The sequence below is a fragment of the Rana temporaria genome, chromosome 6 (assembly GCF_905171775.1).
Source record: "Rana temporaria chromosome 6, aRanTem1.1, whole genome shotgun sequence".
Classification (NCBI taxonomy): domain Eukaryota; kingdom Metazoa; phylum Chordata; class Amphibia; order Anura; family Ranidae; genus Rana; species Rana temporaria.
The window spans coordinates 60,009,759-60,032,285 of NC_053494.1; the positions used below are offsets into that span (position 1 = coordinate 60,009,759).

General features: G+C 42.5%; 1 protein-coding gene across 1 annotated transcript in view; it reads left to right on the forward strand.

Moving 5' to 3' along the window:
- Nucleotides 1–22,527, forward strand: part of TMC7 (transmembrane channel like 7) — a 120,696-nt gene that overhangs the window by 71,553 nt on the left and 26,616 nt on the right. The window contains exons 8-11 of the mRNA XM_040356891.1: nt 4,070–4,243; nt 8,735–8,889; nt 12,081–12,198; nt 18,777–18,874. Coding sequence (XP_040212825.1) covers nt 4,070–4,243; nt 8,735–8,889; nt 12,081–12,198; nt 18,777–18,874 — 545 coding nt within the window. The remainder of the gene's footprint in view (nt 1–4,069; nt 4,244–8,734; nt 8,890–12,080; nt 12,199–18,776; nt 18,875–22,527) is intronic.

The window sequence follows — 22,527 nt, forward strand, 5'->3', positions numbered from 1 at the left end:
TCGAGACACAGATTGAAATCCCCGGCCATGATCGCTCTACCTGTCTTAAACTCCATGAACTTTTGAGGAATTTTTGAGGAATTTTATTGGGACCATAGATATTTGCTATGGAGTACTCCACTTAGTTTATTCTTCCCCTGAGTAGCAGATAGCGCTCTTCTGGGTCCGCCACTCTCTCTTCCAGGGAGAACCTTGCTCCTCTAGCAAATCTTATAGCCACTCCCTTTGCTTGTTTAGTTGGGGGGTATTTAACCCTCGTACGTTTTATATGAAACAAATTTTAAAGTAGTCCTCCTGGGTACAAGCTGTCTGATCTGAGTATACTTTGACAGGGGCACAGAAGGCCTACAGGATCTAATGCTTATTCTATTCCCTATCTTGTCCCACCCGCCCCTGACCCCAATGGGGGAATTTGGCCTCCCCATGGCCCCGGGATCCGCGGCCCACCGACTCCTCCTTCCTATCGGCCGTGTCCCCCACCCCCCAGAGGTTGAGCTCTGACTGTGGCACCCTCCCAGGTCACTGCCCCCCTTGGCTGGGGTCCCCCTCCCCCGTTCAGCCCCCCCCAGTCCAGCAACGGTCTTAAACCTCCCGATCCTCCCCCATGACCCACAGCCCCCGTGTCTGATCCCCTCTCTCCTTCTTCTCCTCCTCTTTAAGTTTTCTCCTTGAGTGTTTTTTTCTTTTTTACTATCGGTTGTCATTGTTCCGTGCTGCGTGTTTTCTCCTGTGCTTCCCACCAGCCTGGAATCTCAATTAACGGAATGTCCAATCTGTTACCAAATTTTGCCGTATCTTCTGAAATCTCAGTACTGCCGACCGGCCCTCTTTCCTACCAATTAGGCAGGCTGGGAAGCCCCAGAAGTATTGGATATTGTAAGTCCTCATTTGTTCAAGCAAGGGCTTCAGCAGCCTTCTCCTTATGAGGGTCTCGGGTGCCATATCTGTGAATATCTGTAATAGCGACTCTTCGTACTTGTCCGGAATCGTTCTAAGTTTTACCCAAATCTGCTCTTTGTCCCTGTAGTTATGAAATCTCGCAAACACGTGTCTTGGAGTTTCTCCAGGTAACTCTACCGGTTTTCTGATCCTATGTATTCTTTCGAATTTGATCTTATCAGTGTCTGCGAGACCCAACAGGTGGCGAAATATTGTGTCTTGTAAGTCTTCACTCTGTAATTCCGGTAATTCGCTGATCCTTAATTTTTTTTCTCCTACTGCGTTTTTTTTTCCTGGTCTTCTAATTTATACCGCATGTACTTCTGCTCTCTCTGCATCCCATCCATCCATTTATTAAGCTCTTTTATAGCGGCCGCCTGAGAGTCCAACTTGTCTTCTGACTCTTACACTCTCTTTAATACCTGATTTAGGTCTCCGTGCAAAGTAGCCATTTCTTCTTTTAATGACTGTTCAAGTCGTGCAAACATCTCTGCCTACTCATCTTTAGTTGGTTATTGCTTCTTTTGTCTTGGTTCCATTTCACTGTCCTCCGATTTCTCATCATTTTATATGCATAGAGATGTCAGTGTCTACTACATGTCTCCTCTGCCCGTTTTAGGTGTAGCTTCTGGTGCTTTACTCCTAGCTCCAGGCTGTTTACCTGGGCTATCTTTGCCGTTATCCTGCGTCAAGTATTTTTTAATTGTGCCTGGGCTAGAGCTTACTTTAGGGGGTTCACTCCTGCCCCTCTCACTGGCCTTCCCCTCATGTCTTAGAGCCAAGGTTAAAAAAAAAAATGCATACACAGGTGCAGTTACTTTCCGAGACCCCCGCCGGGGTTAAGGGCTTTAATGGTAGATTAGTCCGCACCCTTTTGCTCTTTCACCTGGCGATATGCAACACAGTTCTTTGTGTGCACTAATTAAGAAAAAACGATTTTAATCCTCCCAGGTAAACCCGTAAAGATATATCTGAATCCAGTCTCCACTTACTTCATTGGCCGTGGCCCCATTAAGAAAGCGTATCCTCTTATACCACTTGGATAGCTTGTTTCACATTACCAATATGCGCCTACAGTCTCTGTACCAATCCACATGAAATAGTATGTTAGGCAAGTTAACTTTCCTTTTTTTTTTTTTTTTCTTCCACCTTTGTGAGCACTTTAAAAAAATTGCAGTTCATACCACTAGGGGAAAAGCCACAAGTTCATACCAAGTTCATATCTTGATCTCCAAAAAAAACAAAAAGGAAAAAAAAATGGGACTCGCCCCTCTAGTGCAGCTGACATGCTTCAGACGCTCAGATTGATCCTGAATATTATTGATGGATATGCACAGGACAGAGACGGTTTTCGTTCTTTTTTTTCTTTCTTTTCTTGCCGCTCCTGGGGCCTTTTTTTTGGGAGAGATGTCCCTCGCTCTTCCTAATTATATGAGATGGGATGGGGGTTGTCAGTCACCCTATAGCCAATGGCCAGTTCACCGTGCCAGCTCTTTTGCCTCTCGGGTCCCCACACTCCTTCAGTCCTCTGTATTCCACTCCCTCTCTCTGTCTTCCTGCAGGGTTGTGTAGCGGTAACAGGGGCAAGCCATTCGGGGGTGTGCTATCTCTCTCTTGCCACCACAGCCGGCGGTCTGGGGGACTTCTCACTCTCTATTAAGTCTCCACCACCTGACCTCAGCCCGGCCTGCACCTGCATACACTGCGCTCCGCTGCACCCCACGACCGTCCCTTTTTTCTTCCAGAGCCTGGGGAATACAGAGCTACGAGGATTCATCTGCACGCCGCCCACATCAGGCTCCTTCCTCACCTGTTTCTGTTCACCTTTAAACAAAAATTTTAGACCAGTGATTCTTAAAATAAAAGTTTAGTGAACATGAAATTTCACGTTCCCTCCCCTATCAATTCTGTCATAAAAAAGGAAATAGAAGGGACTGCCATTTACACATGATCTGTCCCTGTTTTGAAACAAGGAAAAATCTTATGGGAAAATTGCTGAACCAATTGCATTGGTGCGAACTGGTATTTGGGGATTTTCTATGCAATTATCTTGGCAGTGGAAGAGCTTTTTACATATTTAAAGCCCAACTCCAGGCTCTTTTTCACACTGGATTGATGCAGGTTCACACTGCAACACAGCGGGGAGGTATAATACATTAAGCAGCAAAAAAATGCAGATATATGTAGCGCTTTACCACAGCCCAAACACAGCCTAAGGCGGTTTTCTGGCGCTTTAATGCTAGAAATAGCCTCTGAAAATCATTCATTGGGGTGGTGCGCTTGCGGGACGTTATGAAAATGTTCTGCAAGCGGCATCTTTGGGACGATTTGGGACTGCTGTAAATATTGCTCCCAAAATGCCTTGCCCATTGCAATGAATGGGCAGCGCTTCCAAAGTCCTTGAAAACCGCCTTGAAAGCACCGCAAAACAGGACTTTTAAAAAAAAAAATTGGTAAAAAGCGCCCCGCTAAAGCTTTTTTTTTTACAGCCGGGCACTGCCAGTGTGAAAGGGGTCTAACTGCCCCTGCACTGACAGCAGCCAGTACACTAAAATGTTGTGTTTTAGCATACAGTGCTGTGTTAAATGTCGCCTAGCATCATTCATCCTGAGCCAACTGTGTACTGCCTAAAATTATCGTACATAGGTAACAACATTTTGACTTGTGAGCACCATTGAAGCCTGCCAACTGCACTGCAGACAAAAGACAGCAGTTGTCACGTAACAGCCATTATTATAGTCTCATAATTAAGGCATTTCTACTTCAAATTGAATAAATTAAATATAGGGAGTGGTGCAGAGATGGATAAGGGCTTAGTGGGTATTTGGGAACCTGGAGTTGGACTTTAAATGGTATGTTGGTTTAAATGGATGTTTTTTTATATTAAATTACAAAATTATTATATTTATTGTATCACTGTTCTTTAGATGAGAGTCCATTCATAGTCCCTATATCCTGTTAAATGTATTCAGACTCCTCTTTACTGACCTGTATGGCTTAACAGCTGGTATAAATATGACCAGTGAGCTTTTGTTCCAATTTAGAGTGCATTTAAAAGATTCTCTTCTGGATAGATAATTTTGGAAACATAAAATAAAAGTACTTTAAAACTTCTGTGTTATTTTTGCAGACAGATTTGGCAGAAGAAACGGAACGCCAGAGGAAAGAGAAGCGGACACGGAGAGAGACCCTGAGAATCTATGCCTTGCGCTTGTTTTTGAATATCATTGTGATCTCAGTATTGGGTGGTTGTTTCTATGCAGTCTACTTCGCTACAAGCTATTCACAAGAGTACAATAGCCCTGTAAGTAATCTATGTCAGATGAACTGCTTTATCGACTGGCTTTCTAAATGTCTATATTTTATCTTAATGTTGTCATGGGGCCAGAGCAGGGTATACACACATTGTTGTGTTTTTTTTTTTTTATTCTAGAACAAAAAATCCCTGCATCAACACAAACAGGGGTGCAGATGCAGGGATCTCCCCCACTGCTTTGTTGTACTCTGACCCCCCCCCTAAAGAAAATACAGAAGAGTGATGCAGCCATGGCTGCAAGCTCTGATCGAATGCTGGTTTTCCAGCAGGACCATTTTCAGAACCGGCTTCTGTTGAACAGACAGCGGTACACATGCACCAAATTTTGATACGAGTAGTCAAGCCTAATTTTCTAAATGCAAATGGGCTGCTCACTGTGGCATAGTTTCACTTTGCAAAGAATACCCAACCATGTGCAAAAGCTGCTTTTAGAAAAAAATTCTTTTCTTGTATATATATTTTGACCAACCAAATCGTGCCTAAAAAGTCCAAAAACTAGCCCCTAGTTCCCTCCTTTATCAAAAGCTGTACTCCCTTTACTATGCCTGGGAACAAATTTCCTTGCAAAGTGCAGCTTCCCTTGTAAAGTGAACAGCCTGTTTTGCCTTTTGTAAATCAACCCCTATAGTTGAAATCCTTTACAGGCTTTCTTCCTGAAACATCAAGCCCCAATTACAGTATAACTAGCGGAACGTTGGATTGCAAAATTAACCTGTACAGTTTTACAGATTGCAGCTGGTGTGTTCTTAGTACAGGTTCGGAAATGGCAAGCTTATGATTAGTGGCAGCATGCAACACATTCAGTTTTTCTTTTCTTTTTTTCCCTTTGTTCTGTCCAAGCATCTCATTCAGAAGAACCGCACCGAGTCCTGTATTTAAAAAGGCAGCAGTGAGGTTGCTGGAGCACACGGAACTGCAAGCCACAGTTAGAGTATATTATAACAAACCTGATTTCTTAATATTGCTAAGTTACACCTTGAAAATAAACTTAAAGTGATTGTAAAGTCTTGTGTTTGTTGTTAAAAAAAAAAAATATATATATATATATATATATATATATATATATATATATATATATATATATATATATATATATACTTATCTGCTCTGTGCAATTTTGTTTTGCATATAGCAGCCTGGATCCTCCTCTTCTCGGATCCCTCTTCTGTGTTTCTGGCCCCTTCCTCCTGTTGAGTGCCCCCACAGCAAACAGCTTGCTATAGGGACACCCGACCTGTGTCCATTCAGACATGGAGCTGTGATCCGGCCCCACCCCCATTCTCTCCTGATTGGCTGAATGACTTTGACAGCAGCGGGAGCCAGTCAAGCCTTGCTGCGGTCTTAGCCAATGAGGAGGGGAGTCTCAGGCAGCTTAAACACTCCTGCAACATCGCTGGATAAAGCTGGGCTCAGGTAAGTGTTAGGGGGGCTGCTGCACACAGGTTTTTTAATTTTAATGCATAGACTGCATTAAGATAAAAAAAAAAGAAAAACCTTCTGCCTTTTACAATTCCTTTTGAAATACATTATACAAAAAAAGTTTTTCTATTCTTTAGTACAACCCCAATTCCAAAAAATATTGGGACGTGGTATAAAATCTACATAAAAATAGAATGAAATGATAAACACTTATTTTATTAACAATAGAAAACATATTGAATGTTTAAACTGAGAAAATGTATTACTTTAAGGGAAAAAAAAGGTAATTTTGAAATTGACGGCAGCAACACGTTTCAAAAAAGTTGGGACAGGGCAACAAAAAGCTAGTAAAAGTAAATGATACTAACAAGGAAGAGCTGGAAGAACATTTTGCAACTAATTGGGTTAATTGGCAACAGGTCAGCAACATGACTAGGTATAAAAAGGGCATCTTAGAGAGTCCGTGTCTCAGAAGTATAGATGGCCAGAGGTTCACCAGTCTGAAAAGCTGAGTCTAAAATTATCAAACGATTTCATAATAATGGTCCTTAATGTAAAATTGCAAAGACTTTAAATATATCATCTACAATACATAATATCATTAAAATATTCAGAGAATTTGGATAAATCTCTGTGCACAAGGGAAAAGGCCAAAACGCAATATCGTATGCCTGCGATCTTCAGGCCCCCAGATATTGCTGCATTAAAAACAGGCATGATTCTGTGATGCAGACCGGAAAACAAACGTAGCCTTTATTGGTAAAATCAGGAACAAGCACTACAAGCCGTAGCAACCAGGACAGCCGACGTGTTTCAAACTATACTTATGCCGCGTACACACGATCATTTTTCAGCATAAAAAAAATGTTGTTTTTAAAAAATGTAATTTAAAATGATCGTGTGTGTAGGCTTCACATAATTTTTCAGGTTCTGAAAAACAACAATTTTTTTTTCCGAACATGCTGCATTTTTTAACATCGTTTTAAACAATGTTGTTTTTCAGGTTGTAAAAAATGATCGTGTGTGGGCAAAAACGACGTTAAAAACCCGTGCATGCTCAGAAGCAAGTTATGAGACGGGAGTGCTCATAATGGAGTAAGCACATTCATCACGCTGTAACAGACAGAAAATCGTCTTTTACTAAAACGGAATCAGCTAAAGCAGCCCAAAGGCGAATGGAACTTCCCCTTTATAGTGCCGTTGTACGTGTTGTACGTCACCACGCTTTGCTAGAGCATTTTTTTAAAACGATGGTGTGTGGGCAACGTCGTTTTAATGATGAAGTTGGAAAAACTATGTTTTTTCTACATGCTAAAAAACTTCGTTTTTTTTAATGCCGAAAAATTATTGTGTGTACGCGGCATTAGTGTTTAGTCGTAATTCTGTGATGGACAACACTGCATGGGCTCAGGAATACTTCCAAAAGATCACTGTCTGAACACTGTGCTATCCAAAAATGATCCAGAAACACTGTCTTCTCTGGGCCAAAGCTGATTTAAAACTGTCTGTTGCAATGTGGTAAACTGTTCTGTAGTCATACGAATCAAAATTTGACAATGTTTATGGCACCTATGGGTTACACAGCCTCTGAACTAAACAGGAGAGGGACCTTCTGGCTTGTTATCAGCACTCAGTTCAAAAGTCAGCAAATCTGGAAAGGCACCATCAATGCTGAAATATATATATATATCCAGGTTTTAGAGCAGCATTTACAGAGTGGTGTTAAAAGGGTGGGCATGTGAGGGGGGGGGGCATGGCCCTGTCCCAACTTTTTGGGAATTAGGGCTGTAATTTGCCAGTTTTTTGTTGCCTTGTCCCAACTTTTTTGAGACATGTTGCTGCTGTTAATTTCAACATTACCTTATTTCTTTCTTAAAATGGTACATTTTGTCAGTTTAACCATTTAATGTTTTCAAATTTCTATTGTAAAAAAAAAAATATGGGTTTGAGATTTGCAAATTATTGCATTCTGTTATTGCATAGATTTTACACCGCGTCCCAGCTTTTTTGAATATTGGTCTGTAGTTTTCAGTCCGCTGGCAGACATAAATTTCCTTATTCGTACAAAGTATCATGTTTTCATGAACTTATTTTCTTGACATACTGACTAGACCCAGTTTATGGCAATTAGCACGTCTCAGATGTTCTTCAGTTCTGTTGTTGCTGGAGGCACAATGTATCTAGTTACAGTTGTGTTGAAGGAATGATCATGACACATGTTATTTATTGGGGGAGGTTTATGACTTTTACACATAGATTTAAGAGCTACATTTAAAGTTTTTTCATTTATTTAACATATCAGTTTACTACAATACAGTATATGGCCCATCTGTGCTATAATAGTAATGAACACATGTTGTTGCATTCCACTCCCTTCAATACTTTTTTTTATGGTTTACATGTTTTGAGCAGGCAGTGCTGCATTAGTTATAATGCAGCACTGCCTGCTCAAAACATGTAAACCATGTAAAAGATCTAGATACTAATTCTGACAAAAGCCTCATGAGCTACAATAAATAACATGCCAAATTTATAAAGAAGGTTGGATAAGTAGAATAACATCGTATTAGTTTTGATTTAATTTACAAGCCTGCCCTTCAAAATATGGCTCTGTTTGTATTGGTTGATTTGATGTTGGTCTTGTCTGCTTGACTACTATGGTCAGCAACCCCCTTTTTGTTGGTAGCTATACATTTAGCCATGCTGGTCTATTAAGGGTTTGAAGCAGTGTCCAATACTCGCTTCAATACTATTCTATGAAGGTTCAGCTTTTTTTTAAGGGTAAATGTATGTAAAAAATAGTACCTGGTTTGTTATGCTAAATGGTAAAAAGCTAAAAGAAATATACAGTATCACCATATAGTCCTAGCATGTTGTGCATCTTTATATAGTATTCCCAGTATACTCAGAACTGCATTTACTGTAAATAGTATTACAGAATAGTACAAAGCCTTTCCCATTTTAAAGCAAACCAGTATGAGTTTAAAACATTTTTGTAAAGCATTTTTTTTATATAACTTTAGTATTATGTGGTTATGCAAGTCATTACTGTGTTTTCAGGTTTCTCAAAAAACAGGCCAACTGAGTCTTCTGATAGAATATCTCCCATCTATTGTCATTACTATTGCCAACTTCATTACTCCAATTATTTTTGAAAACATAGTACGATATGAAGACTATGCTCCAGCTTTTGTGATCCGCTTTACACTTATAAGGTATGTTGCTTTATCTTGCAGTATCTAATCTTTAGGACTTGGCACTGTAAAGCAGTTCAGCATTGCAGATCAGTGCAGAACATCAGTTATGTGTTTGATGTCGGTGCCACACAGATATTTTCAAAACTGTGACAGGTAGCACATGATGAAATTTCACCACAGCATACATGCATGCTGTACATACATAAGTGTAAATGGCAACCTAAAGTGATTTTGTTAGCCAGTTTAAACTTTTAAAAATGTATGTTCTTCCTAAAGCTGATGTTTGACCAGCTCACAAGGAGGCACATAAAGGTGCCTGATGTAACCTATGTTAATAGAAGCCTCTGTGTGTCCTTATGATCCTACACTTAAAGCGGGGGTTCACCCTAAAAAAAAAAAAAAAATCTTTATCTACCATCCCATCCAGCATACTAGCGTCGGCTATAGTATGGTTTTTTTTCCCCGCTGTATTTACCGTTTAATCCTTTAGTTTCGTTTCAGACTCCAGCGGGGAAATAGGCGTGCCTATGAAGAGGGGAACATGATTGACATCCGGCTATGGCACGTCACGCATTCCGAAAATAGCCGAAATAAGACTCGGATATATACAGGGCCTGCACAGTCAGCTCCTAGTCTGTGCGCAGGCGCCGTATAAGAGCCGTGAAGAGCTGAGTCCTACTCCGGCTATTTTCCGAACGCGTGACGCGCCATAGCCGGACATCAATCATGTTCCCCTCTTCATAGGAACGCCTACTCCGCGCGGGAGTCTGAAACGAAACTAAAGGATTAAACGGTAAATACAGCGAAAAAAAACAAACATACTATAGCTGACGCTAGTATGCTGTATGGGATGGTTCATAGATCTTTTTTAGGGTGAACCTCCGCTTTAAAGTATAACTAAAGGCAAAACCTTCTTTTTTTTTTTTTTCGGATAGAGTGGAGAGGGCTTAGAACACCTGTTTGGTTTTCTAATGCCGTGTCATCGTTCCCCCCCCCCCCCGTTTGGGAGATATGCCCCCTCTGTTGGTCCTGTTTACTGCTGTTATTGAAAGTAAGAACGTAAAGTGTTGGGTTGTCCCCAGAAAAGCAATAGAGTGGAAATCTTCTAATGGGGACTAGTTCTGGTTACCTGGGGGTCCCCAAGGAATTCCCTTAGTTTGCAGGGATTTTCTCTTGCGTCCTGTTTGACTATAGAACAGGAAGTGAAGGGAAATCTCCCAAATGGGACACATATGGTGAAACAAAATCTGTGTAACCGCACTGGTGAATGGAGTGAACCACAACTGCGGTAGCAAGGATTTCAATGCGCTTCTCTATGTGACAACTCAGTATTGGGCCCCAGGCATCACTCCTCACAAACAGGAGTTTGGGGGATCTCTACGTCATCTCTCTGAGAAAGGCGTTGAGCTACTAAGGATGGACGCATTACAACATGCGACCAGAGCTTAGCGTTTAAAATTATATTATGCACTAAAAGATGCGAATGCACAACTGCATGCAAGTGATTATCAGTATTGCATAGTGTAGTGCATTAGGCCACTAAGGGAGAAGGTATAAAATACGTCAACCCTTGGCATAGAATAGTTTAGGCGGACATGTTCCGCAACTTAGGGCATAGGCCCATAAACGGGTAGTACTTTTGTCAAGCACGTAGTAAATAGGCGTTGTTGAGACAACTATTAATTAAACATAAGAGGCAATTATAACTCAGGTACTTTAAGAGTACACGTAGTTAATAGGAAATGTAGCGACAACTAATTATTGCATCTAGGAGGCAATATAGCCAGGGGCGGACTGACCATTGAGTCACTCGGGCACTGCCCGAGGGCCCCATGCCACTAGGGGGCCCCATAAGGGTTGCCAGGCTCAGTAAAACCAGGGACAGTATGTAAAAATTGGAGTTTTTTTTACATCTGTCCCTGATATGTCCGAAACTGACATGCTTTTGATGTAAAAATCCAGAGATTTTAGCTGCCCCGCCTCTGCACTGCCTCCTGGTGTGGTGGCGATCTGTAAGCCCGGGGGCCCCATGAGTTGTCAGTCCGCCCCTGAATATAGCTCAGGTAATAGTAGTTGCATATAAAAGGTGAATATTGCACAAGTAATTTGAGGGTTGCTGACCTTTTAAGGTACTCCTTGGCAAACAGTCCTTAACACAGCAGTATATCCCAAATAGTATGTTGATAGGCAAAAGACCTAATAAGTAACAGCAATTGTATTAGATTAACATAAGCAGCAGTTCTTCCTATGACACTACAAGTGACACAATAGCTACTTATCCGTTTGCATGCTTCAGTGTAGGAAGTAGGGATTCCATGGTGTAAGGTGTTCAGCAAGGAAGGCCTCAAGGTTGTCCCCAGCAATATCTCTCTGTTGCAGTAGATGTAACAGCACCAAAGTAGTAGTAATTGCCTGGAGCGGTGTAGCAGCATGGGGAGCGATGCAGTCCAGGGATTACTGGTAGCTTTAGCTTGGTTGTAGCCTAGCCGGCTACGGCTGACAATAATAGAACTGAGTTTGTCTGTTGAAAGAATGCCTTTATAGGCAAGTATCCAGATGCAGTACATAAGCACTGATTGCAATGCAGCCATGATGTACGGCGCACTTCCGCGTTCCAAGCTGGAACGCAGCACGTGCTGGGCAATGACGTCATTGCGCAGGCGCCATGTGCGTTCCAGCGTGGAACACATTACGGCGATGAAAGTGCCTGTTGTGACAAGGAACAGCCGACGGAAGAAGCGGCTATTACAATCTGACAGGGTTATAACCCTCCCTTACTCTATCCAAAATGGAATAAAAAAAAGTTTGCCTACACTTCTACTTCAACTGTAGTTTTCCCAAAGCACCACATCTTTCATGTTTCTTTCTTGGCAGGTTTTCTGCAATATGTGTTACCTTTTATTGAATTACTGATGTATTGCTTTTTGAGACTAATATTTAGCAACATTGCAAAGTGCATATATTGTCTAGTGGTATGTCTTGTGTCATTGTAATGTGTGCATTGTCCAGCAATATTTCACAGGACCTCATTTCACAGCTTCACTGGGACTTTTTTGTTGCCTGTTGAGTGCAAGGTGAAACCATACAAAGGCCTCTTTTGTAACCTGCAGTAGTTTCCCAGAAAGCTAAAATTACTCAAGGCAGTAAGGGAAAGCTGTTTTTCTAACCCGTGTCTCTATTTCCTTGATCTGAATCTGTGTGTCTTTTAGGTGTGTGTTTGTGCGATTGGCCAGCATTGCTGTACTACTTATCTCTTTATGGACTAAAATCACTTCCTGCTCAAACCAGAGCTGCAAGTCTTGTGGATATAACTATAAGGACTACCCGGTAAATTAGCATTTCTTTTTGTCATTGTTGTGTAAAGTTATTAGCTCTAAGCATTCATTCAGTGAATTGTAGTAAAGTAGACAACATGTTTTTAACTGAGGTGTAGGGGGGTCATAGAGAACACAACTTCCCATGAAAACCTAGATAAACATGCAGGCTCAATAGGAGAACCAGAAGTTCCAGATCAGTGATTCAATGTATTGAAGCCACATGGTCAGCATTAAATGCGAGCAACTAACATTTTTAGGGATGAGAGGTCAGTGATGACCACCTCCATGTCTTTATTGACAGGTTTCCTTTAATCTGATGATTCCAGAGTTGTTATATGAGGTCGCCTTTGAGCTTGGGTGATTGTAATTCTCTCTGTTAACAATGTAACAATAAAAAGTTTCCAGTGTACTTTCTCAATCGCATCACCCCCCCATCCCCCCACCCCGTGGCCACAATGTTGCCAGTTTGTACTAGACTCGACTTTCTATAGTCCTGGTTCCAAATGGTGTGAATAGAGCATAAATGATTATATCAGATGTTTTTTTTTTTTCTAGTCTTTTTTTTTCATTTTATTTATTTGTATAATGCTATTGTATGCTTTGTTACCTCGTTGTGTTGTGCATAATTGGGGATAGACTTAAAGCAGTTGGTTTACTAAACCTGGAGAGTGAAAAATCTGGTGCAGCTGTGTATAGAAACCAATCAGCTTCCAGTTTATTTATTTTTTTGTCAATGCTTAATTGAACAAGCTGAAGTTAGAAGCTAATTGGCTACCATGCACAACTGCACCAGATTTTGCACTCCTGTTTTAGAAACTCAACCCCAGTGTGTGAAGGCAAAAAAACAAAACCAATTTGGTACATCTCTGCAATAGGTGCACCTCCTTTTCTCATTAGGTTTTGTCTTTTTAAAAACACTGCAAGTAGAGAACACTACCTGTTTAAAGCTGCACGATTCTGGCTAAAATGAGAATCGCTATTTTTTGCTTGGAATAAAGATCATGATTTTCGCCACGTAACATCTTTCACATTATACAAAAAAATTGGGATAACTTTACGTTTTTTTTTTATTATTAAAGTGTAGAATCATGATCTTGGTTCTTTAATGAATAATCATGCAGCTCTACTGCCTGTTGATCATAGCAGAAATTCAGTGAACTGCTAACTTTCTGTTTGGGCTGACAGCACCTCTGCCACACAAGCAGTGTTTTTAACCCTGCCTGAGTTTTATGCCCCCTTTCACACGGACGGCTGTTCTGCCGGAGTTAAAAGCATGTTTATTTTCCGCTGAAATTCAAAACTCCAGGCACAGCGATCAGCTGCATTTGTACAGTGAGATTAGCTGCGGTTGCGTTTAACCACGGCACGATATTGAACGGGGATCCGACTTGGATCCTTGCCAATACCAAGCACTGTGTATGGTATGAATCTTGAGGGGGAACTCCACGCCAAATTTCAAATAAAAAAACGGCATGGGTTCCCCCTCCAAGAGCATACCAGGCCCTTCGGTCTGCTATGGATTTAAGGGGAACCCTGTACGCCGAAAAATCCATACCAGACCCTTATCCAAGCACACAGCCTGGCCGGTCAGGAAAGGGGGTGGGGACGAGCGAGCGCCCCCCCTCCTTAACCGTACCAGGCCGCATGCCCTTAACATGGGAGGTAGGTGCTTTGGGGCAGGGGGGCGCCCTGCCCACCCCAAAGCACCCTGTCCCCATGTTGATGAGGACATGGCCTCTTCCCGACAACCCTGGCCGTTGTCAGGGTCTGTGGGCGGGTAGCTTATCGGAATCCAGGAGCCCCCTTTAATAAGGGGGCCCCCAGATCCCAACCCCCCCCCCAAGGTGAATGAGTATGGGGTACATCGTACCCCTACCCATTCACCTGGAGGAAAGAAAAATGTCAAAAAACACTTCACAGGTTTTTAAAGTAATTTATTAGTCAGCTCCGGGGGTCTTCTTCCGACTTCTCCGCTCTTTCGGGGGGCCCTTCTGCCGGGGCCCCCACTTTCTTCTTTAAGCTCTTTTACTAGCGGGGGCCCCCGGTCTTCTTCGACGTATTCTCTGTTCTCTTCTGCGGGGGGGCTCGGTCTTCACCGCCGTCTTCTCTGTTCGCTTCTGCCGGGGGGCCCGGTCTTCACCACCGTCTTTTCTGGTACGGTTAAGGGGGGCGCTCGCTCGTCCCCACCCCCTTTCCTGACCGACTGGGCTGCATGCTCAGATAAGGGTCTGGTATGGATTTTGGGGGGACCCCTCATGCCATTTTTTTCGTATGCTCTTGGAGGGGGGAACCCATGCCGTTTTTTATTTGAAATTTGGCGTGGAGTTCCCCCTCAAGATTCATACCAAACGCAGCTGACACACTGCACTGCGATTTACCTGCGGTTATGTGCCGATGGCTGCGCCAGATCGCACCTGGACGCATTCAATTCTTTTTTTTCTATTCGCACAAAACCGCAGGTAACAACACTGCAGCTAAAAGCATAGATTTATTGAGAAAGAGATCAACACAAGATGGGCTGTGGGTATCTATAATAGTGCAGTGCCACGTCCTAAAATATATTGAAACGGCGAATGTTAGGGGTAGACAAAAATGGACTTTGTAGGCACCAATTATAAAAATATGAATATGTTTATTAACACAAAACACAAAAAGGGTTATTGTACCGATAAAAAAGTAACACAATAAGATAAAAAAAAATAATAATCCAATAATGATCCAGGAGGAAGCATCAGATCTCCAAAGAGATGTAATGACTATCATATATAATAGGACGCAGAAACGCTTGACATGTTTCGCGGAGACCGCTTGTCATGGATATCCAATAAAGTCTGGCAGCTTACCTGATCTCCATGTGTTCATTAGAGGCCTGACCCTCCTTCTGACTGTCTTTTATCACCTTCCTCCCTGTATTGCTCCACCCTAGGCCATCCCAGGAAGCCTATATTAACCACTGCACTGCAAGTCTGCTTTGCTGTTCAACCGTGTTGTTGGCTTTAGTTCCTGTCTGCAGTGTGCTACGATTATCTTCCTGTGTACCGTTTTTGGCTCGTCCCTGACTTCTCCTGTTTGCCTGTGATCCTGACCTTTTGCCTGCCCCTCGGTTACCCTTGTCTGCCTGTTGCCCTGACCTCAGCTTACCCATCGTTACCGCTTGTCCTGCTTGCTGCTTTCCCTCTCTCCCTGCGGAGCGTGACCTAGGGGATCCCAGGGGTCGCGACCTGGATCCAGCTGTGGCGAAGGCCATCCTCACCACTAGAGGCTCTGGTGAACACAAAGCTGGGTCTTGGACTCCGCGCCCTGGGCGATCTTGGGTTCATGCTTCCTCTCTAATCGCAGCAGTCGGCCATAGGGTTCACTAACCTGTGGTGCATCCCTGACCCCAACAGGGTGCACTTGTCACCTGGCCACGGGTGCACTTGTCACCTGGCCACGGGTGCACTTGTCACCTGGCCACGGGTGCACTTGTCACCTGGTCACGGGTGCACTTGTCACCTGGCCACGGGTGCACTTGTCACCTGGCCACAGGTGACCTGACACCGCTTCTTCGGGAGCTATTAGTATTTCTAAAAAAGAACAGACTATTATTGGTTTCTGGATTATATAAACATACAAAATATATATTAAAATACATCAGCAAGGAGAATATACCACGTGCATTAAAGCACCGTAGAGCAATCAAGACATGCGAGTAGAGTAGAAAACCACCAAATGTGTCACCATACACGGACTGTATACTAGGGGCCCAGCAAGAAGGGGATATGGGGACACACCAGAAAAGATAGTGTAGAAACAGTTTAGTACTTTATACAAACAGTATAAGGATGTTAATTAGTTGACTAATTCAACCCAGTATAGTAAGCCATCCATGACTGATCATAAAAACAGGGCTAATCCAAAGGGAAGTGTGCACTTGTATAGGTCTAGTATCACCACCACCAAAACCGTATAATAAGGCAGGTCAGAAAGTGCCTACCATACAAAGTATTGGAATATGCTTAAAGCGGGGGTTCACCCTTAGAGGGCACTTTTCCCCCTTCGCTTCCTGCTCGTTATTACTAGGGGAATCGGCTATTTATTTTAAAATATGTGCAGTACTTACCCGTTTACGAGACGCATCCTCTCCGTCGCTTCCGGGTATGGGCTTCGGGAATGGGCGTTCCTTCTTGATTGACAGGTTTCCGAGAGGCTTCCGACGGTCGCATCCATCGCGTCACGATTTTCCGAAAGAAGCCGAACGTCGGTGCGCAGGCGCAGTATAGAGCCGCACCGACGTTCGGCTTCTTTCGGCTACGAGTGACGCGATGGATGCGACCGTCGGAAGCCTCTCGGAAGAATGTCAATCAAGAAGGAACGCCCGCTCCCGAAGACCATACCCGGAAGCGACGGAAGAAGATGCAGCTCGAAAACGGGTAAGTACTGCACCTATTTTAATACAAATAGCCGATTCCCCTAGACCGAACGAGCAGGAATCTAGGGGAAGAAAAAAAAAAAATTTAGAAATGGGTGAACTCCCGCTTTAAAGATGGATAAACTTAAACAGGATTATAATAATGGGTGATGCATTCAGACTTCCAAAAATGCCTCATTAGTATCCAAGGTGGAGCACATCTATCATAGACAGACAAAGAGAAAAACAAAACAAAAAGGGGAATGGGACAATCATGATAATGACTAGTTAGATCTGGTGAATAAAATTAGTGATAAAGAACGTGACTAGATAGGTATGGGCTAATATGTGTTATTTTCACACATATCTAGTCACGTTCTTTATCACTAATTTTATTCACCAGGTCTAACTAGTCATTATCATGATTGTCCCATTCCCCTTTTTGTTTTGTTTTTCTCTTTGTTTGTCTATGATAGATGTGCTCCACCTTGGATACTAACGAGGCATTTTTGGAAGTCTGAATGCATTACGCATTATCCTAATCCTGTTTAAGATTATCCATCTTCAAGCATATTCCAATACTTTGTATGGTAGGCACTTTCTGACCTGCCTTATTATACGGTTTTGGTGGTGGTGATACTAGACCTATACAAGTGCACACTTCCCTTTGGATTAGCCCTGTTTTTATGATCAGTCATGTATGGCTTACTATACTGGGTTGAATTAGTCAACCAATTAACATCCTTATACTGTTTGTATAAAATACTACACTGTTTCTACACTATCTTTTCTGGTGTGTCCCCACATCCCCTTCTTGCTGGGCCCCTAGTATACAGTTCGTGTATGGTGACACATTTGGTGGTTTTCTACTCTACTCGCATGTCTTGTTTGCTCTACGGAGCTTTAATGCACGTGGTATATTCTCCTTGCTGATGTATTTTAATATATATTTTGTATGTTTATATAGTCTGTTCTTTTTTAGAAATACTAATAGCTCCCGAAGAAGCGGTCTCCGCGAAACATGTCAAGCTTTTCTGCGTCCTATTACATATGATAGTCATTACATCTCTTTGGAGATCTGATGCTTCCTCCTGGATCATTATTGGATTTTTTTTGCTGTTAACACAGCTGTTACTGTGATTCTTTTCTTTTGTTTTTAACGTTTTAATTTATCTTATTGTGTTATTTTTTTTGTCGGTACAATAACCCTTTTTGGGTTTTGTGTCAATAAACGTATTCATATTTTTATAATTGGTGCCTTCAAAGTCCATTTTTGTCTACCCCTAACATTCAGTGTTTGCCGCTAAAAGCAGTTTGTGAAGGGTGTCATAGGAAAGCATTGTGTGCTTCTAGCTGCGGAAAAATCCGCAGCTGAAAGCACCATTCTATCCATCCATGTGAAAGGGGCCTTACCCTGCTAGACAACAGAACACTTGCCCATAATGTAGAGAAGAACATGTTTTCTGTAGTTTAGCATGAGAGATCTAAAGCAAGGCTGATAACACTGCTGGATAACAGAACCTCCCCCCTTTTCTTTTCTTAAGGAGATAAGAATAGGGGAGGTGTTTTTCCTTAAATTTTGGTGTAGTAGGGGGGCTGAGTCAGCTCAAATAGGAAATTAGGATCAACCTGTAATTGCAGCCTTTTTAAGTAAATAAAACTTTGGCAAATAGGAATATTTTTTGCCAAGACAAAATCTTTCTTGACAATAACATGTAGGATGGCAGTGCTGATGTCTGCGTCTGAAATATTAGATAGCTTGCCATAACGCATGTGCCTTTCTTAGTTATAGACCATGAATGAGTACAGCAATTAGGAATTCCAACATAAATTTTGGATTTGATGTTTGCTAATGCTTGGCCTGTGATCTTGAACTAGGCTAGATACAGCCAGGCAACTATTTATTTTCAGTAGAAGGCCAGCAATTGTAGCCCTTTGTTTTTTCTCAAGACAGGTGACTGTAATAGAACAATTAGTTAGGATTAAAAAAAAGGGGGGGGGGGTTTATAAGGGGTTTCTTTACATCAACCAATGTTAAAGCTGCTAACCGTGTCTCTTTTTTGGGATTTTCTTGATTCCTTGGGTTACTACACATTACTGTTCAGCTAATTAATAATACTGTTTCTGTATATATGCAACAAGTAACAAACATTTAGTTTTGATTTTTGTTTTGATTTTTCTATATTTTAATTTTACAGTGCTGGGAATCTCGAGTTGGACAAGAAATGTACAAGCTCATGATTTTTGACTTCTTAATAATAGTGGCAGTGACGATATTTGTAGAGTTTCCAAGAAAGTAAGTTGACTGTATTGTATAGGTAAATAAACATGCCCTAAACTTGCCATGTAATGTGATGGAACAATTTAATATGCTTACTGACTCTTGTTAGAAAATGTTGCAGAACAGATTTATCTTACCTTTGGGTAATTGGGAACCAAACAGAGTAAGTCTATAGTTTTATTATGATCTCTGGCTGTGACTTCAGTACTTTAGGAGTCACTGACCAAGAATAAGTATGCAGATTATGAGCTGTGGTTTCCCTCTGGCTTTTTTGTCCTGCATGCTTTTTGGTTCTGTGACACAAAGTATAGACGTCTTTAAATTAGCAAGACGGCTAGCATTTTTTGGTGGGGATCTACATTGCCATCCCCCACATTTGTGTTTTTGTGCACTCTTCACTAAGATTCAGGGTGAGGCATTGTTGAAGGCTGCCATGGCCTAAGCTGGCAGTGTGTTACATTTGCTGGTTACCTTTCACACACGAGCACTTAAATGTTGCCAGTGAATGCAGTGTACAGATAACTGTTAAGATGGACACCAGCAATATTTCCCTCTGCCACAAAGCCATAACTTTTCTTTTTCGTACATAACGGAACACAGAGCTGCATAGTAATTACTATGTGGGTTATAGGCCACCTTCAGGTGATGGACACTGGCACACCCAAGGCAGGAAGTCCCCTCCCCTATATAACCCCTCCCATACAGGAAGTACCTCAGTTTTTTTCGCCAGTGTCTAAGGTGTTGGTCACGGTTAAAAAAGTGCTTTGACCCTGGATGGATCTGGTATCAAGCAAGCTATGCAACTGGATCTATCCAAAGTGCCACTGAGGCCAAAGTGGATGTTACCCGTTACCCGTAAAGAAGAGCAAGGTTTTGTCTGTAATGCCTCTCTTAGGAGAGCTGGACCCTGAAAATCCAGTCCTTTGGTTATGTATCAGATACCAAAGTTGTTTCTGGCAGGGTGCGGTACAGGTCCAGGGGAGTGGAAACCCTATTAAAAGGAACCTGATCCCTGAAGGTCTTTTGACACAGCCGCCGTGATGGGTGAATGTTGGGTCTAGCTGTTTTGTCAGCAGAATCCTGTGGCGGGAGAGGTAAGTGAAGATTCCTAAGGAACTTTAAGTTCACTTATGGATTTCTTCTATGAGTGAGTGTTGTCATGCCTAGTTTTCACCACTAGAGTATGTGAAAGCAACACATCTGTACCATGCTTCTCTGTATATCACTTTTATGTCAGCAATACAGTAAAAATAATGGAATCCAACCTTGGGTGTATTATTTATATTCTAAACCTCTGATACGTCTGTACAAGACAGGATACCTCCCAATAGACACTGAGTTACAGGTAAAAAAGAGAAGGATGAGACAGAGGTCTCAAATAATGTCTTTGAGGGAGAATCAGCAACAGGGTCAAATGGAATGATAACAAAAACTTTATTGATGAATACAAACGCAGTATAATATATAAAGGTCCAACTGGGGTGGTACAAAGGCCTCCCAAGTGGGACCCGTTCCTCCAATGTAAAATTATCTATAAAAACGACATGCAAAATGACAACGTTGTATAGTAAAAGTTTTCTAAAAGACCGACCAACCGCTACTGACTGAGGAGATGAACACAAACCTCCGATATAAACATTGATCGCTGGCAAAAAATATATATATGAATATATGTGTGGCTTACCCCACTGATATGGGTCAGAAAAAGGGGGAAGCAGATGCAAATTCAAACACACATGTTGAATATGTACAGCCGGTCAGTTTAAGGAAAGTGTCCTGGAAGTGCTCAATAGATTGCTGACTTCTGTCAGCAGGCTTGTGTGCAGGCTTCCTCCTGGGTACAGTCTCAGCCATTGGGGATAATGTTGAAGGGGGGAAACTGTGCTGACAGAAGGTGGTGGATGCGGTCGTTGTCGTCATCGTACCCCGGCAGCCATGCGCGTTCCTGATCCTCGAGTCCGCTGGGGTTCTGGAGAGTCTCTCCTCCCTCTCCAAGCCAGGTTCGGGAGTTAGGATTTAAAACCCGGGGTCGTTACAGGGGGCGTATTCCATGAGTAGAACTCCCTGGGATGGCCCTATAATCCACACAGGAGCCAAGGTTAATGCTGGAACAAGAGACACGCTTTAATGGCAGCATTCAGCTGGTTATATGCAGGTTACAAGCTGTTACAATGACAATCTCCGCCCCCCTCACACAGTGGGGGGTCTTCAATACAGATCCTTGGAAACAATGATATCTCCTTGAACTAATCAGTCTCTAGACCCTCTGGCACCGAACCTGCCAGACACATTTCTTTAGATACTGATGATACAATACACATCTTAAGGGTAAACACAATAGATCAATTAACTAAGAAGGGACATTAGAATTTTAGCAGTTAAAGAGTCATTCTACAATTAACCCTTTGTATGCCTCACTGTAGGATTATCATGGATGTTCAAGCAGAATACCAAAAGTCACCTTTTACACCTAACACACACACAATATTACTTAGCAGGGAGAATTTAAACGGAAGCATCCTTTACATAACACATGTCAAGTAAAAAGTCCCTTGAGCACCATGCTCTGAAGTGAGATGACAGTCTGTAGGATCTGGGCAGCCTTGTGCAGGGAGCTGAAGCCAAACTCCAAACATGTAACAGAAAGAAAACAACAACAGGCGCCACTTAGAAAAGACTGTAAACTTTTAATGTATAAACAGCATCAAGTTACTCACATAGAAGTTACTGTATTTAGTAGGGTTGTCCCGATACCACTTTTTTGAGACCGAGTACAAGTACCGATATTTTTTTTTCAAGTACTCGCCGATACCGAATACCGATACTTTTTTTTTTATGTCATGTGACAGTGGCAGTATTTTTTTTTTTTATTATCTTTTATTTTTTACAGTGATTTTTTTTTTTTTTTAGGGGGATTGTCAGTGTGTGTGTTTTTTTTTTTTCTTTTTACATTTTTTTTTTTTTTTAAATATTTATTGCAATTTTATAATCAGCCCTGTTGGGGGTCTTTGGAGAGATATCAGGTGTCTTAACAGACCTCCTGACATCTCCCCTTTAAGACAGAGAAAGGGACTAAGGTCACAGATCCCCAGTCCCTTTCTCAGCTGCACTGGAAATGAATGGACAGGAGACAGAGGCTCCTCTCCATTCATAAACTGAAGCATCGTAAACACAGTTTACGATGCTCAGTTATATGAATGGACAGAGTCAGTGATGACTGACTCTGTTCATTCTGAAAAGGTAGGAGCCGGGTTTAGCGGCTCCTACCTCCGCTCTCCATCCTGACAGATTGAGGGGGAAGAGAAGCCGGGCACGGAGCGGGGGAAGAGAAGCCGGGCACGGAGCGGGGGAAGAGAAGCCGGGCACGGAGCGGGGGAAGAGAAGCCGGGCACGGAGCGGGGGAAGAGAAGCCGGGCACGGAGGAGCAGGGGGAGAGAAGCCTGGCACAGAGGAGCGGGGGGATAGAAGGCTGTCACGGAGGAGCAGGGGGGAGAGAAGCATGTCACAGAGGAGCGGGGGGAGAGAAGCTTGTCACGGAGGAGCAGGGGGAGAGAAGCTTGTCACGGAGGAGCGGGGGGAGAGAAGCTTGTCACGGAGTGGGGGAGAGAGAAGCCGGTCACGGAGGAGCGGGGGAGAGAAGCTTGTCACGGAGCGGGGGGGAGAGAAGA